The sequence below is a fragment of the Mustela nigripes genome, chromosome 6 (assembly GCF_022355385.1).
Source record: "Mustela nigripes isolate SB6536 chromosome 6, MUSNIG.SB6536, whole genome shotgun sequence".
NCBI classification, from domain to species: domain Eukaryota; kingdom Metazoa; phylum Chordata; class Mammalia; order Carnivora; family Mustelidae; genus Mustela; species Mustela nigripes.
In genome coordinates this window covers 77,242,371-77,260,299 of record NC_081562.1, presented here as the reverse complement: position 1 = coordinate 77,260,299, position 17,929 = coordinate 77,242,371, and the positions used below count along the sequence as shown (strand labels likewise).

Here is a 17,929-nt window from a genome sequence, read left to right as displayed (position 1 = left end):
GGAAGCAGGCTCCCCCTGAGCAGAAAGCCCGATGCGGGGCTCGATCCCAGGACCCTGAGACCATGACCTGAGCCGAAAGCAGAGGCTTTAACCCACTGAGCCACCCAGGCGCCCCTAAATGAGAATTATTAAATTAGAAGGAATACCTCCTTACTCCTTCATTTGCATATGTTATATAAACCTTAGAAATAGCTATGATTCTTTTTAAAAGAATACATCTTCTATGCCTTATTTTAAAAGTAGTTGTTATGTAGACCAAAATGCTATCTCTGAAAGGAACTCTTCTTTTTTAAAGGTTTGTTTATTTATTGGGGGGAGCATAAGTAGGGGGCAAGGGGAAAAAGGGGCTCCAAGTAGACTCCGTGTTAAGTGCAGATTCTGGCATAGGGCTCAGGCTCACAACCCTGAGGTCACGACCTGAGCTGAAACCAAGTCAGACGTTTAACTGACTGCACCACCCAGGCACCCTGGAACTCTTTTATTTCAATTAACATTTTAACAGACCATCACTGTCTTAATTTTAACTAAAATTCTCTGCATAAATGAGCATTGCTTTGGTTAGGGCATCAAGAGTTATGTTCATAGTTTACTTCTCCAGGAAAATAAGTAAACATATCAGACATATTAGCTCCATGTGTTTTGCTGAATATTGTGACTTTCCCACCGTTGAGCAAAGAAAGATGCATAAAGTAATATTAGGTTCTTTATTCTCAGTGTTCTAACCTGGTGAAAAAACTAATATCCTTGGCAAACATTATAAATATGTTTTATTGTATACTAAGGATTGTTTGCATATCTTAAAATTTTCAATACCTTCCTTCAGCAGCAAAACAAATCAGGTCAGACATCGTTAATTAGTTCTTCAAAAACTCAATAATTAACCTAGCTCAGAATTATTGCTTCTTTTATCAGATTATTTTAATATATTATATGGAGTACAACATTTGTGACATACAGTAACATAAAATGCTAGTGAATAGGCACAGTTATTATTATGACGACGGTTCTGTCTCTAACACCTTCTTTGTCAATATACAAAGCTGCTTTAGATGTGTAAATGAATCCTCTGCTGTCACCATTCAGAGTACTGTAGAAACAGTAGACTTCCACACAAAATACCTTTATATTCAATAGCTTCATATTTTCATTTTACCTAACCAGTTTTTTTTTTCAAGAATACTCTATCAAGATCATTAATGCTCATTTTTATTTTAAAATGTTAGAATAAACATTCCAAAGCACATCCAAACCACATTGCTGTTTTTCAAAGAAAAGATTGTCACGCAGATACAGGATTGAGAGAGTCACATATATGGACTTAGAAATATATGTAGTTTGAAGAAAGATCTTATTAAAATGGTAGTTTCTCTTAGGGATGCTGACAAATGTAACTGCTCTAGAACACAAGGTTACAGTTTCAGTGACAGGTGAATTAAAGGAAAATCAGATATTCTATAATCAATGATTCATCTTTTCTCCTCTTCTTTAACCAAAGAATTAAATCCAGCCCCAGTCAGTCTAGTTATCTCTGATGTGCAAGGCAGACATGATCCATTGTGCACCCACTGTGAGTGACAGCCTGAATGACAGCCTTTGCCAGTCAAAGCCGTGATAAGGACCGGGTTCTGAGAGAAGCTCCTACTTGAGAGCCATCTGCATTGTCCCAGCCATCACTTCTGGCAGGAAGGCTGATTCCGAGATAAGAAGGTGATGGTGCTGAGCTTGTTTCACAGAAGGATCTCGGCAACCTAATCAGTGCCATCTGCATTTAGAACAACAGTCATTAATTTGGCTTCTTTCTTTCTTCCTCTCTCTCTCTTTCTTTTTTAAAACTTTTCACCTAAGGCTTCCCAAGCTTCACTACGTTCAGCGTTCAGCGGTTACCAAAGACAGACTCTTGGTATTCAAGAGCAAACAAAGCCACAGACAAAAACACCAAAAAGATCCGAGAATAATGAAAATGCGCAGCAAGAGAGCCTGTGAAAGATTCTATTCTGATGGGCTCCAGTTGGTGAGATGCCAGCAAAGGCTCTGTTGTAGGCTCACAGGGATTCAAATGTGAAATCAGGAGGTGAACGTGAGATGGAGTTTTCCAGAGAAAAGGATGGCCTTTGCTCAGGAGGTGTGCATAAGTGAAAACCGTAACAAAAAAAACTACCAATAGAGTGCTAGATAAACAGATGGTATTATGGGTTCCTGTCAGCAACCTGAGAGCCCAGTGGAATTAGAAAGATAGGGAAATTTCACTTTGAACAAGGGTTGTGGAATGTTAGTTGTCCAAATTCTCAGTATGCTTGTGCCTGACACAGAGATAACTAGGTATGAAAAGTGCATCCTGGTGGAGCCAACCGTGGTTCTTTGGGAACCTTGATACTTGACCAAAGCAAAGCAAAATATGATAAACCAAACAAATTATGATATACTTTCTCATATCTCTTCCTAAATATGGACTCTTTAATAGGACTTGGAAACAGTGAATGCTCTATTGTTAACGGGAATTAGAGAAAGCAGAGCTCTCTCCCCAGTCACAAAAGAGCAGTGTGCTCCATCATCTGACAAGGCAGAGGTCCAGATGGGGTCCTCCCCGGGTTCAGGGTGGGGGCAGTGGTGAGGGGCAGCAAGAAGCTGCTATGCCAGCACACATGGCTGTCAAGAAAGGAGGGTTTACAGGAAGACCTGTACTACCTTTCTATGCCTGCAGCATGAATCCCTGAGACCCAGGCTTTCCGATGCAGAGCTTAGCCCCCCAGTGCTAAAGGGTTCCATAGCAATCTGAAATCCAGTGAACACATCTTCCTACAGAAGTGCTAATTCTCTCAATTTCAGGTTAATGACACGGGCAGCCATGTGCTGGTTTAAAGGCTCTGAAGTCCATTTGTCAGGACTTGAACGCGAGCAGCATAACTTTCTAGCTATGTGACTTTGGCAAAGTTAAGTCACTTGACATTATTGTCGCCTCAGTTTACTAAAATGGGGCATATTGTTAATAGCCTTACTTCTCAAAGGGTTACTGTAATGACTAAATGGGTGAATCAATATAAAGCATTTGAGACAGTAACTTGGCTCACAGTAAGTTCTCAACAGCTATTTCACTATTGTGATAGCTCTGGTTATTATTACTATTACTACTACTACTACTACTACTACTACTACTACTACTATTACTATTATTTCAGGTGCTTCAGATCAAGGAGTTAGAGAAACTGTTCTTGGTTCTCCCCCACCCCAACTTCCACTTCCAGAACATTTCTTTTTCTGCTTCTTGCAAAACTTGCTGTTCTGCCCTCAATACCTCTTCGGAGTTATTGTTCTTCATTTCTTGGTCATTTCCCTGGATGCACAAATGATTTTAGCTCTAGATCCTGTCTTCCTCATTGTACAAAGTCCAGCCAGTCTTGACAACTTCATCATCAATTGGGACAATGCTTTCAAGCCTTCCAAAATAACCAGTCCTCTGGTTTTGGACCTCCTCATCTCAGACCATTCTGTCCTTCCTAACATCTCAAGTACCCTTTCTCCTGACTACAGACAAAATTTCATTATCATCAGAATCTGTACCATCTCCAAATCTGAAATGCAAACATTCCATCCTGGGATCTCAGTTTCCTACCCTTACCTCTTACTTACTCAAACAGTACTCTTCTCAGAACATTAGATCCTCAGGGCACTGGACCTGCTGAGTTTTCATCTTCCCTCACCTTCTCTCTTCCCTTCTTCTGCAGCTTACAAGCAAAAGTGCATTATTACAATCACGGCCTCATCTACATTCAACTACATTCTTTCTCTCCTCCTCCATGGTATTCTCCTTGTGAAACTCAAATTCCAGATGAGCACAACCATCCAGTTTCTTACTGTGCATTCCTAAGTAGTTGAATGTAGCAGGAGAAAATTATACAACCAGGCATACTGTTTGTACTTCAACTTAATCACCCTATGTCTCAAATGGGCTCAGCAATTCTTCCATGTTTCTCCATTAAGCTCGGTTCCCAAGTTCCCAATATCTAAGATGACTAATTCATCTATTATCCTCTCCTGTCCTACCCAAACTCTCTGACTCACTTACAGATAGCAATCTCACCTCACATTTTATTGTGAAAACAGACATCACAGATGTCGAGTTCCTTATAACCTGATCTACAAACTTATATAACCACAGATCTTCTCTTTTTCCCTCCTTTTATATTTAAGAAATGTAAATAATCAATAACTTCACAAGTGCTTAGTTTCCATTTCAACTTGTCTTCCAAGCTCTTTGCTTCCATCTCTAATTTAGATCCAGCAGTTTTAGTCCTTCAAGCCCACAAACATTTGGGGGAAGGGGCATGGTTGTTTCTGGGTTTAAGTGGTCATTTACATATTTGTATACAGCATGTTAATTTGTAAATGGCCTGACTGTGCTCCTGAAGTACAGGAAATGACTGAAAATATTGAACACTTCTAAAACAACAAGACAGGACTTTCTAAGGCAAAATAAATGACATGGGGCCAAAACATACCTGCTGCTTCTCTGCTTTTCACATCATCTAAGTTCAAATTCTTGAAGTTTAAATACCCCCTTATACCTCACTGTAATTAGTTCACTGCACTGATTGCATTTCTCAAAGCAGTTGGGGTAATTTGCAATTTATGATGTTAACTGGCCTTTCCCAAACACTGTTTTTCAGATGTGTAAAGCTTAAATTGGTGTTTTTGTTTCTTGGTTTTGTTTTTGTTTTGTCTCAGTTGGGACAGAAGCAAATAGCTCCATTAAAACTACACAATATAGTAGTGTACTGGGTACTGAAAACTTTAAAGCTGGGTACTGAAAACTTTTTGATGATATAAGCAAAATGCAGTAACAAAAATATTTAGGAGGCTGATTTCTTGAAAGATCCTTGCAATGAATACATAACAAGTCATGGAGATATACAAGAAAACATTTCTTTTTCAGAAATACAAATAAAGACTTTAATTATTCTGACTTTGAGAAATGTAAGAAAAGAATTTATTATAAATTACTTTGGGCTGCTGGGTGGTGCTAACTTGAATGTATTTCTTTCATACCCAGAATGACCGAATAGTTCTTGGCTTTTACTATTTTAATAATAAGAATACTAACTAAAATTTATGAAAGCTCACTCCAGCATATTTAGCATTTTGCTCAGAGTTCCCATGCATTAGCTCTTTTAATTCTCTCATCAAACTTATAAAAGAGGTACCAGGGCAAACAATAGGAAATTGTCTGTTTTTTAAAAAACTGTATTTGACTTATAAACATGCAATTTTATATGATTTAACCTAATTTTAATATCCTCATTTTACAAATGAGGATTCTAAGGTACAGAAAGGTAAAGTTGATTATGCAAGGTCATACCCAGTTCTGCATGGTTCAAGAACTGAAAAACTTAAAACCCAGAATGGTATCTCAGTTAACACCTGAAATGTCAAGATAACTTTCTTATAATGGGAAAGTTTGATCAATGATTAACTCTTGAGTTCTGCAACATCTGCAACATCGGGTTATCAATGGTTCAATTCATTCGGATTTTATCAGATAATTCTTTGTACTTTGTCATCCTGAGTAACACTCATTATGCTAACTTAGAAGCACAAAGGGAAAATGGTTCTTTAAACAATACATAATAATCCTAAATTATTCATTGTTACTGAAAATCACATAACAAAGAATTTTTAAATGGTCTAGCTTATCTCCTGAGAAAACCTGAAAAATCACATTATATCTCTGTATACCATAATTCTAAGATTAATCGAAGTTCTAGCTACTAGGCAAAGACTGGCCCATTGTTATCAGGAGAAAATCGGGTACAAGAGATTACAGGGGAGGATGTGGGGTTCATCTTCAGGAGTCAAGTCTGAGCAACTTGTGTAAAAACACTGACTTGAGTGATGGTTTAATCTACTAAAGTATTTTCTTTACACAATGGTTTTATATGTTTTATTTTCTCATAAGTTTAATGGGGGTGGATTTGTATAAGCAATGCCAGACAAAAGAACATTTACTTAAAGAAACAAAAAGGAATACAATCAGCAATTAAGAATCTCATTTTGCCTGTTCTTAATAGTCATTATTTTAGCATTATTCTCTGATTATCTTAAAGAAAAAAGTGCACATTAACACCACATCATTATACACACACCAAAAATGACAATAGATGTATTTATTGTTGTGAACAGCATGCTGAACTGACTTTTAAAAATACGATCAGGGGACTGATTAAAAGTGACTCAGATGGTTGAATTAACTAAGCAGAAGAAAAATTCCCTAGCTGCCATGGGATTTGTAAACACAGGCTCTGACAAATATATGCTCTTCGATGAACTTCCCTTTTTAAAAGCATAATGTGGAGAAACTTTTTACTTAGTGTATTAACATACATAAAATATCAGCATAGGATGCATAGGTATTAAAGTTGGCTTTAGCCATGGACGAACACATCGAAGAAAACACATTCCTCTTTTAAAATACAGTCCCAATTACTTTGAGAGAATGAGTATGTAGGCACACTATAGGCAAACTAGGATTGCTTAAGGGAGGTTCCCATCTCTGCTATCTCCCTGATGAGTGAACATCAACCCAAACTACCAAGTAACTAGCAGAGGATGCTGTCAAGAATATGCGTATGCAAGTAACAGAAATTTGCTTAGAGACGTAGAACTCGGAAGCTGAAATGGAGGTAAGGAGCAAGTCTGAGGTCAAAAAGGAAAAATAATCATCTCAACTTCATCAAATTGGTTCCATTCTGTTTTACTCAGTCCAAATTTGTTCAAATTATAAGACCCATTAGGAGGCTCTCGTGAAAGTGGGTCCCGAGAGAACTGTTGATAATATTTCAAGTCTTCACTGTCTGGCAAAATAAGGTGATGAATCAGAAAAGCCTCACTTCTGTTCACAAAATAAAATCCACTTGGCTCTGCCTAAATGCTCTCCGTGATGGTTTTCTGTTCTGCTGGGTCTCATAAGACTCATTCTCTTCTCAAAGAAGAAGAAGACTCTTCTTTGAGTCCTTAGAAATATTTTTCCCTACCCTCCAAAGAATACTTTTACATGGAAATAGTTAAGTCAACCAATGAAAGCAGCACCATTCTCTAGGCTGGTAAACACTCAGGAACAACTTGAGCACACCTTTTTAGAGAAGGTTAAGGTAGGTACAAGCAGAATTTTGAGAACTCACTTTTTAAACAAAGTTGAACTTTTTTAAAACAAACTTCCCAAACTGTGGTTTTAGAAGAGGTATAATTATGTATATAATACAATATATAATAGATATAATATATATGTAATATATATATATATATATATAAAATTTTTTCCGCACACATTTCAACTAGTACACAGGTATCAAATATCAAGGAACACAAAACTATCTTACTGTGCATTTTGTACAACGTTAAGCATTCTGATAAAATATTTGAAACAACCGTGTTTACCCCGGAATTAGATTTTGCTTTTAGATTTATTTTCCACCGCTCTTTCTAAATGCATAGCTAATACAGTTGGATAAACCTTCTTCCTGTCCTCTGAATCACATTAAATGTAGTCTGAAATCATAATCATATTTGCCAGATTCTTTTTATATTTGACTTATCTAGTATAGTTTTGTTAATATCAACCATGCCCTAGCACAGACAGAGAATAAAACACACATGATTTCAGTAAACTTAAACAAATACATTTGAAAACAAAACTATGTCTGAAGTGGGTATCTAAGGTATCCCATTTATATATATTCGTGTTGTATAGTCTCTCTCTCTCTCTCTCTCTCTCTCTCACACACACACACACACACACACACATATACACACCCCAACATAGAGCAGTGCAACATTCTCTTATACCCTTGCTACATACCACATGATTTTCATTCTCAAAGATGATACCATTGAGAGGTAGTAGTTGCTGAAGTGATTCTGAGCTCTGTACCCACAGGGAGCTAAAAGGAATAGCAGCCATTTCAACTTTAAGCCACTAGCCTTATCCACTGGTTCTGGATGTGCTGAGAACTCAAAGGCTTTTCACTGTTTAGCCCTCTCCTTCACAAACTACACAAAGGTTTTATTCAAATTGAAGAGGCCTCTCCGTTTGATTGATGTCCACAGCTACAACCACTTCCCCAAAATTAAAGCCGAAGAAATGAAGGAGCATGCCCTAACAGTGGTAAGTTTCAACAAATGCACTATACAGTTCAGGTGTCTCAGGTACAAAGGGAAAAGATTTTGGAGAGATGAAACATCAAAAGTGCAGAGAGGGCCTGGGCTTTAGCCTCATGGATTCAGTGCCCAAGAAACTGTTTCTCAAGGAGCAAGCCTGCAGGAGGTTCTGGGCAAGCTTTCTGCCAATCACTACGAGCTGAAGAAAAGAAAGGGATGCTAGGAATAGAAATCTGTAAATGGGCTCTGCACAATGCGAGAGCAATGCTGTACCTACCGCCCCAATTTAGCAAAGTGGAATATGTACTGAAATTGGAAAGAAAAAACAAGTAAGAATATGTACTAAAATTGGAAAGAAACAAAAAGCCTTTTCCTTAATGGGAGGAAAAACAGGGAAAATACAAGTGAAGTGGGGTTGTGCCTTCAAGAGAAACAGAAATTGCAAATGACCATATTCCCTTGGAGAGGGACTGATTGAAAAGATAGGGAAATAAATAATTCAATTCAGAATTCAGCACCAAATAATACATCATTCAGTCTTGACTGTGTTCATTTTCCTGATTATATTCAGAATTTAATTAAAGCTATTTGTCCATGTGCTTTACTATTATCTGAATATCCTAAGTTGTAGAGAATATAATGCCACTCATTTTAGCAAATGCTTCTTTTACCATCTTCCTTTAAAAATTTCAAGCAGAGTCTGCTTTTGCAAGGAGGATTTCTTTGTATTGTCATTTTACAACTCTAAACAGGGGTGTATATTGTTCTATCTGGTGTGTCTGGTTAGGGTTGTTTTGGCTTCAGCAAGGCCAAGGTACTGAGTAGAAGATAACTAATTACATCACAATTAACACTTGGCCCTAATCACAGGTACCTGCACTCAGGGAGCCTTCTGATCCCCTGGCCCTTGCTGTCCCTAGGAGGTGTTGATCCCAAACCTTTTACTTGCTTTTGATCCTTTGTTGTTCAATTCTTCAAGCTAGACCTGGTGATGCCTACTGTCTGGCGTCTGCATAGAACAGTCTTTTTCTTTTTCCCCCCAAATTGAGATTTGTTTTGTTTTGCTTTATTTTGTTCTAAAAAAGGTTGGCTGAAGAGAGATTTCAACACCATTACCATGCAAAATCACTCCTCTCAGACACTTGCATTGTCTTCCTATGATACGATTGTAAATCAAGATTCAGCAGACCAGGAGCACCTGAGTGGCTCAGTGGGTTAAGCCTCTGCCTTCAGGCTTAGGGCATGATCTCAGGGTCCTGGAATTGAGTGCCACATGGGGCTCTCTGCTCAGCAGGAAGCCTGCTTCCCCTTCTCTCTCTGCCTGCCTCTCTGCTTACATGTGATCTCCCTCTCTTTGTCAAATAAATAAATAAATAATAAAATCTTTAAAGATTCAGCAGACCAAAATGAGAAAAGAAACCTATGTAGACACATGCATTCCAACAGCAAACTAAAAGATTGACATGCAGTGCAGCCCATGTCTAGGTGAAGCAGACCTAGGACAGTGCTCCAGAACTACACACGGAATGCCATTTCACCAAAAGTACAGCCAAGGCGGTCCATGTTTTTCTCAGAAGGCGACCCAGAGTCAGCTCACCCATGGAGAGCTGGGAATTTTGAGGCATGTGCAAGCATGTGCTCTGGGTGCACACACATCAGAATAACACTTGCTGATAAATCTGCTGAAATCTGAATTCTAGACTCACTGGTCACTTTTCTTCACATTATTCAAACTCCTCCAGTGTTTGGAGGAACAAGCCACATGTGAATGACCAATGACTGATGCGTACAGAGGGGAGTTGTGGGGTAGGGGTCCCTTGGTCTGGTTTTGCCCATAAAATGAGGATCATAATCTACATAGAGCAGTATTTTTTTTTTCAGGTTGAAGGATGTTTTAAATGAATGGCTGCGTGTTGTGGTTGTAAGGGAAATTCAGTGGATCACCACCAGAACATGAAATTGAGTAGACTACAGAGAAAATATCAAAGTCTGTCAGCTGTAGAAGCAGTAAATACGTTTGGGTAAACTGTGGATGTATCATGGATGTATGTGTTACTGCTGGTTATGGTCAAAAATCTTTGAAAATCACTACCCATAGAACACTTATCCATGAAACTAAAAAGTCAAAAAGATACAAAATGGAATTATCCTAGAAAGCTTTTTTAATTTATTTGATAATATTTTTACCATATTCAATTTCTCTAAGGCACATTCCCTTTAAAACTGCTCATTTCTGGGGTGCCTGGGTGGCTCAGTGGGTTAAGCCTCTGCCTTTGGCTCAGGTCGAGGTCCCAGGGTCGTGGGATCGAGCCCCACATCAGGCTCTCTGCTCAGCAGGGAGCCTGCTTCCTCTCTCTCTCTCTCTCTCTCTGCCTCTCTGCCTACTTATGATTTCTGTCAAATAAATAAAATCTTAAAAAAAAATGCTCATTTCTTATCATAGTTTATGTCCCATACTAGAAGTGATAACATTAGCTAAAATGTCTTTTTTTGGGGATCGCCCTGACTTTTTGTATTCATAATATCCAAATAAAAATATCACAACCTGAGACAGATCAATGATTAGACTCCTTCACAAATGGGCTTTGGCAGAAGCTATAACATGTGGGTCTTGAATGCCACTCAACAACTATGTTTAGCTGATTTTTCTACAAGAAATCTTTGTCTTCTCTGGCTTGGCCTGGAGGTCACCCTCCTCCCTGCTGACAGGAGTTTGTTGAGCTGTTACCAAGTCCTTGTCCCCTTCTTCCTACAATCCATCTCGTCTAATTTCTTCAGAAATTCATTGTTATGTGTTTTTAAAATCAATTATTATAGTGTTTCTAAGAATTCAGTTAAAGAAAATAATATGCATGGAGATATTGTAATTGTAATCATTGATGCATACAAACTAATTTTGGTTTATTCTATTTTCAGAAAAATCTTCTAACTATATCACACTAAATACATTGGTACAAACAACTCATACATAAATGTTAATTTCTAACAAGGTTTTCTAATTTTTTTAAAGATTCAGATGCCACTGAATTATCCTATAATGATACGGCATACACATAAAGCCCCAAGCATTGGAATATTTATTTTTAAGATTACTATATACTAAACAAAGTAATGATCATGTTAAAATATTTGAAATATTATTTTGCAAATATTAACAAAGTACATTTAAGTAACTTCAGAGCTGGTCTTCGCTTTAAAGACAGATTTGTGGACGCCTGGGTGGCTCAGTGGGTTAAGCCACTGCCTTCGGCTCAGGTCATGACCTCAGGGTCCTGGAATCGGGTCCCGCATCGGGCTCTCTGCTCAGCAGGGAGCCTGCTTCCCTTCCTCTCTCTCTGTGCCTGCCTCTCTGCCTACTTGTGATCTTTCTCTGTCAAATAAATAAATAAAATCTTTAAAAAAATAAAAATAAAAAAATAAAGACAGATTTGCTCTACTGTGTTAACTTATAAAATAGATAGACTGAAGGTGAGTATCTAGAAAAATGCTATTCCACAAAAATAATATGGGCACACATGAGAGCCACATTTGTCATTTCAAATGTTAAACAGCTGAGTTTCCACATTAGAAAAAGTAAAGAGAGGGGCGCTTGGGTGGCTCAGTTGGCTGAGCAGCTGCCTTAGGCTCAGGCCATGATTCCGGGGTCCTGGGATCAAGCCCCGCATCGGGCTCCCTGCTCAGCGGAAAGCCTGCTTCTCTCTCTATCTTGCTCTGCCTGCTGCTCTGCTTACTTGTGCTCTCTCTCTATCAAATAAATAAATGAAATCTTCAAAAAAAAAAAGTAAGTAAAAACAACTGAACTATCATTAAAAAAAAGTAAAGAGAAACAAGTAGAGTTATTCCTAATAAATATCTGACCTCAAATATTCTTTTATCAACATACAATGAATATAAAAATAAGGTATTTTTATATTACGTCTTTGAGATCTAGCAAATCTCAATTCTAATTTGCACTATTTTAATTAGTCAAATAGCTATATGTAGCTAGTGGCTACTACTGGAAAGGACAGATCAGGAACGTAACTATTTGGATTTATAGGAATATTTATCATAAAGTCCCTTTAAGCCAGTTGAGAGATGCATCTATGAAAACTGGTAAATGTGTTAGAGGAATCTGTGTCTACAGGCTGTGTCGACAATGGAAAAATCATAGTATCTTTCCGGGGTCACAAGACAAAAAGTGCAGTTAATGGGTGCAATGTTTTCCTATTAAAATATGTTTTTCATATATTTGTAAAATTTCTACTCTTTTATAATGATTCACCAAAAACATTGTGATATCCACTTATTTCAATAACTCAATAAGCTGCAACTACTGATTAAAACAGCAATGTCTTTCCTGAATTTAAAATATGGTCTAATTTTAAAAAATTTGTTTTGCATATAAATTTGCACAGATTTTTTAAATAAATCTATAAAGTGAGATATAAATAGTATAATAATTGAAGAAGTATATAAGAACTTACTGATACTAATAAAGTACCATACAGAGAAATGAAAGAAAGAAAAATTAGATCTTTTTTTTTAGGTAGAACTTTTATTCAAACAATCTTTCTATGTTATGGTGTATTGTGACATCATATTAAAAACATCAGCTAGGGGCACCTGGGTGGCTCAGTGGGTTAAGCCACTGCCTTTGGCTCAGGTCATGATCTCAGGGTCCTGGGATCGGGTCCCGCATCGGGCTCTCTGCTCAGCGGGGAGCCTGCTTCCTCCTCTCTCTCTCTGCCTGCCTCTCTGCCTACTTGTGATCTCTCTCTGTCAAATAAATAAATAAAATCTTTAAAAAAAAATAAAATAAAAACATCAGCTATAATAAAAAAGTCCTTTTCTCATATATTACTGAAGGTGTAGTCTTACAAATAATGCGTCATAAAAGTTCAAATGCAAGGATATGAATGTCCAAAATAGCTAAATACACAGAATTCAAAAGAAATAAACCTTAGCTTTTTTTTTTTTTAAAGAATTATATAGCTAAATTTTTGGACAATATCTTTATAACCTACTTTCTGTTTGAGATTAATGTTATAATATACTAACACAGGTTAACTTGTCACTTGATGTATTATCTTTAAAATTTTAGAAAATTAATATAACTCACATCTCTATGAGACATTTTTGTAGCCAGATTTATCAACAAAATGATACTAATTTGTATCATTGATTAGTGATACTAATTTGTATCACTATAAAAAATGTGAAGATAATGTTTAGATATTTTATGACTCATTACTAGAAAAGAAATATTTAAATGTTTAAACTACAGCATTTTTTTGTTACTGTGTTAGTGACATACTTTTTGGATAATAAATAATTTTATGACTGATTTAAACATGTATTATCATTTCAATTTGTATGAAAATTTCTTACTTTTTTTACTCTACAGCATGGCTCTGATTATTTCTTGCTTTTATTTGCCTGAACAACACAATAAGAAGACCTATCTCTTCATCTGGCAAAAAATATTACTTTTTCATCTTCTGTTTACCTTAGGAGCATTCAATTTCAATAGCTTCATTACTTTTAGACTTTATTCTATTTTATTGTTCCTTTATCACATGCATTTTAAAATGCCTATCAAATTCAACTGAAGGTCTTATGTAAATTTCAAGAATGGGCTCAATATTTTCATATAATACTAAGAAGCTAAAATATTTTTATTTTAAAAAATTGACATTGATCTTTCATTCCAATAACAAGGAGGAATTATTTTATTTAGATGTTTCCTTTAAGTCATACTCTATCCACAGAAGATTGTTCCAACACAGTCCTCCTGTCAATTTAAAGCTGCAACTGAGATACAAACCTTGGGGGTAGAATGCTTTATCCTTCTGGGCTTAAAAGAAATGCAATATTTTGATAAGATCCAGAAAGTCTGAAACAAAAGTAATGCAACCTCTAATCTAGCCACCTTCATCACCAGTCACACGGACTGGAAAGGGGAAACACATTTCTTTACCAGACTGGCCTTATTTGCCGTCTGCAATGTTTTTCAGTATGCTAACAAAACCGTAGAGAGCTATTTTCAAAGATTCACAAAAATATAAAAAGAAAAGGATAAGACTTGAGATTCCTTTAAGTAAAGATGTTTCTAATGATTTCAATAGAGTCAAAATTTCCAAAATTAATTTTTATGCAACATTTCACAAATGCATTTATTTTTTAGAATGAGCCACAAGTAAACAATTTGGAGTGCATGCATCTAAAAGTGCCCAACAGGCAATCCTCAAAGTCCAGGTACAAAAAGTTTTGGTAAATGACAGCATTAGTGGACTAGCTGCTGAGGTGTGCTATGAAGAACTAGTCTTAAAATATATACATTCAGACGCTCTTGTAGGATGAAGAGGCATTACAACCACATCTACACACAAGGTAGAATCATAAGCTTTCCAACCAGCAATTCCTATATATTTTCTCAAGTTAGAGAATTATAATAACGCTAAAATATTCTCAATAATAAGATCATCTCTGTTAAATAGAAGATTAATGTCTCATTGATACAGGTGATCACTGTCTTGTTATATATTTACCATCTACAAAAATATGAGTCTATTTATTTAAATTACAGTGATCAAAACAGATTAGATTCCATTCAAAGAACCAAAACTAAATCCAGCAAATTGCCAAAGAAATCAAAGGCATGGGTATTATTAGCTAGGTGAATGTACAGATTACTGCATGGGCAGTGACTCTGACTTAAATTTCTAGGAATTAAAGCATAGGAAGTTTGGATTAGGTAGCTTTCATTTTGCCATAAAAACGTACACAAAAATCTGTCTTAGGTAATGAACTGTTTGCTGGAAATAATGTCACAAATGAGATTTTTTTGTGTAAATCTGTGTGGGCAATATTTTAAATTACAGTATTAACACTGGGCCCAGAGATACTGTTATAATGATTCTATGGTTAGAAGCAGAAAATACACCATTAACTCATAACTCAGTGAAGGCACTGCAGTGCTCCTGAGGTGAGGTGGTCCAGGCACATGGCTTTCTGATGATTGACCTAATTTAGTAAGAGAGCAGATGGAAAATTCAAACACGGGAGGGCAACTTCTTATTTATCTGCATAGTCCAGCACTTAGGACATAAACAGCAAACACTTTATTCTTAAAAGTGCATCTGAGGTTTTTTTCATCTGTTGTGTTTAGCTCATACTGGATTTTCTAGTATGTAAGAAAAATTTTACAAACGTATTCTGAAAAGTGAAGAAAATTTTTTTATAGTTAATGTGTTTTGGGGTATGATTATTGAAACTTGCAAAAGTTCTACTATGTATTTATTTTTTATTATAGAAGTGATATGTATTTACTGTAGAAGTGCTAGGAAATGCAAACAAGAAGAAAATTCAAAATTACATATAACTGCATCACCTAGAGATAACCATTGTTAATTTTTTACGAGATCTTGACACTTCTGTAGTTATACAATTATTTATTCTAATGAACTTTACTCACATAGTCTAATGAATTTGTATTCACAGATTCAAAGGGAGAGATAAAATTCCTCCTTTGGGCTTTCACTTCCTACCTAATGAAATTTTCACATGTTCGATCTCTAAAAACGACACCAATTCAGCTATCTCACTGTTGACATCTGTTTGTCTCTGATTCCAGGCCAGCCTGAGGTCCACTGGAAATAAGCCATGCTCCCTTTTCACTACGTTCACAGCTATTGTTGGCTGTAAGGAAAGCAATGAGTGATCCAGCGTTGGGGAAGCACTCAAGGTGATGCAAATGGGGTTTTCATCTAACTGACACTTTCCATTCCCACAACACCCTGAAGAACAGAGCTTTTCCTTAAAACTGAAGATAAACAAACAAACAAAAAAAACCAAGAACAACAACAATAAAAAAAACCTGATAGGGGCGCCTGGATGGCTCAGTGGGTTAAGCCTCTGCCTTCAGCTCAGGTCATGATCCCAGGGTCCTGGGATCGTGCCCTGCCTCAGGCTCTCTGCTCAGTGGGGGAGCCTGCTTCCTTCTCTCTCTGCCTGGCTCTCTGCCTACTTGTGATCTCTCTGTCAAATAAATAAATGAATTCTAAAAAACAAAAACAAAAAACCCTGATAACCATACCTGAGTTCTCAGCAACAAGAAATCCAAGCATTTACAGACAGATGGACTGAGAGAAGTCAGCACACGTTGTGGGAGATGAAAGCACAGCACAGTGTCAGCAGTGTATCTGATTTTGCTCCATGGACACAGCTGAGGAAACTGGTAACAGACCCCAGGTCTGAGGGGTCCTGCGGTCTCTGACTTTCCTCTGAGCTGCAGAAGCAGGAGGGGGTATGGCAAGACCACCTGTGAGCACCTGGCATTCTGCCAAACCTCGGCGCTGAAAGGATGTTCTCTCTCCCTCAGCCCCCAGGTGGGAACATCCACGGTGCTGTGGATGGCTAACAGCAGGCACCGGGACAGCAGCTGTACAGCCGGCGAGAGTGGGCCGCGGTGAGCCCAGGAGGCAGACGAAATGCTTAGCGACGTGCAAGAGGGCCATCCGACGCCATGCTGCATGGCTGAGGGCTGCTGGGAAGCAACAGGAGGAGCCGACCGAAGACGAGCATTTAGACATGAAGGGGCTCTCTTGTGCCGTAAAAGAGCATGGCAACCATAAGATTAAAAAGCAGGGCACAGACATCGATTTTGCAAATGCACCGCAGGGTTGCAGGTGAGCTGAATGAGTTGTTTCCACCTTTATGTCTATTTAATAATGAAGGCCAGCCTCAGTTTCTGTCTCTGAATGAACAAATGTAGCCTAAGATGAAAGAACAGAAATGCAAACTCTAGCTGACTGTGGAACTGACGGGCTGGTTGTTCATTGGGGATGGGTGGGGGGCTCTGCATGCTTGGGGATTTTTGCCTCTGGGAGGGAGGAGGAAGGAGATTTGTGCTATAGGGTTGGGGAACAATGGCAGATCTGGACTTTGAGGAGGGGCACTAACCCGTTTTGAGTGACTCTAGAGCAAGCAGTTTGTGCAGAATGACAGGGAGGCAGGATTCACATGGGCCTCTGAGGCTGTGGCCACAGACACTGAGAACCCAGGCCCAGGCGACCTAGCTCATCGCCCAGTGAGAGCAGATCCCAGACTCTCCTTCTCTCCCTCCACTCTGCAAAAGCAATCTGCCCATCAGGGAGAGCACCCGGGTGTTCATTTCTGTAGCCTCCATGGAGGGGTACATAGGTTTCCACAGAAGGCATCAAAGACTCTGGAACAGCAAAACATGAGTCAAACTTCCCACATCCCTCTACAGACTTACAGAAGAACCAGGACTTTTGAAGGGCAGATAAGGTCCTCTGTGAAGGGGTGCTGCTGGAAGAAGGCATTAATGTGACTATGGTCTCTTCTGCACTCACAGAACGGTGAAACCTGGGGCATTCATGTCACACATAAAAATCCATATGATTGGGTGCCTGGGTGGCTCCATGGGTTAAAGCCTCTGCCTTTGGCTCAGGTCATGATCCCAGGGTCCCAGGATCGAGCCCCACATCAGGCTCTCTGCTCAGCAGGGAGCCTGCTTCCTCCTCTCTCTCTGCCTGCCTCTCTGCCTACTTGCAATCTCTGCCTGTCAGGTAAATAAATAAAAATCTTTAAAAAAAAAAATCCATATGCTTGTTCTTGGTCATAGTCGTTCTCAGAAATTAATCACATAATGTAAATGATAGGGCCCAAACCAGATCCAGGCATGAAGAAGTTACTTCCTGTTTTCCCAGAAGCACTCTGCAAAGGACTTTACCCACATTTTTCCATGTCAATCCTCATAACCCATTTTATAAATTAT

The 17,929-nt window shown here is 38.1% G+C and overlaps 1 protein-coding gene across 2 annotated transcripts in view; it reads right to left on the bottom strand.

Moving 5' to 3' along the window:
• The window catches only part of PDZRN4 (PDZ domain containing ring finger 4), a 349,858-nt gene that overhangs the window by 213,749 nt on the left and 118,180 nt on the right, over window positions 1-17,929 (bottom strand). Inside the window, exon 1 of one of the 2 annotated variants that reach the window (XM_059402906.1) lies at window positions 7,850-7,957. The exons of the other annotated variant lie outside the window; for it this stretch is intronic. Coding sequence (XP_059258889.1) covers window positions 7,850-7,951 — 102 coding nt within the window. The 5' untranslated portion in view covers window positions 7,952-7,957. Of the gene's footprint in view, window positions 1-7,849; window positions 7,958-17,929 lie in introns of those variants that run through there. 2 annotated transcript variants of the gene reach the window in all.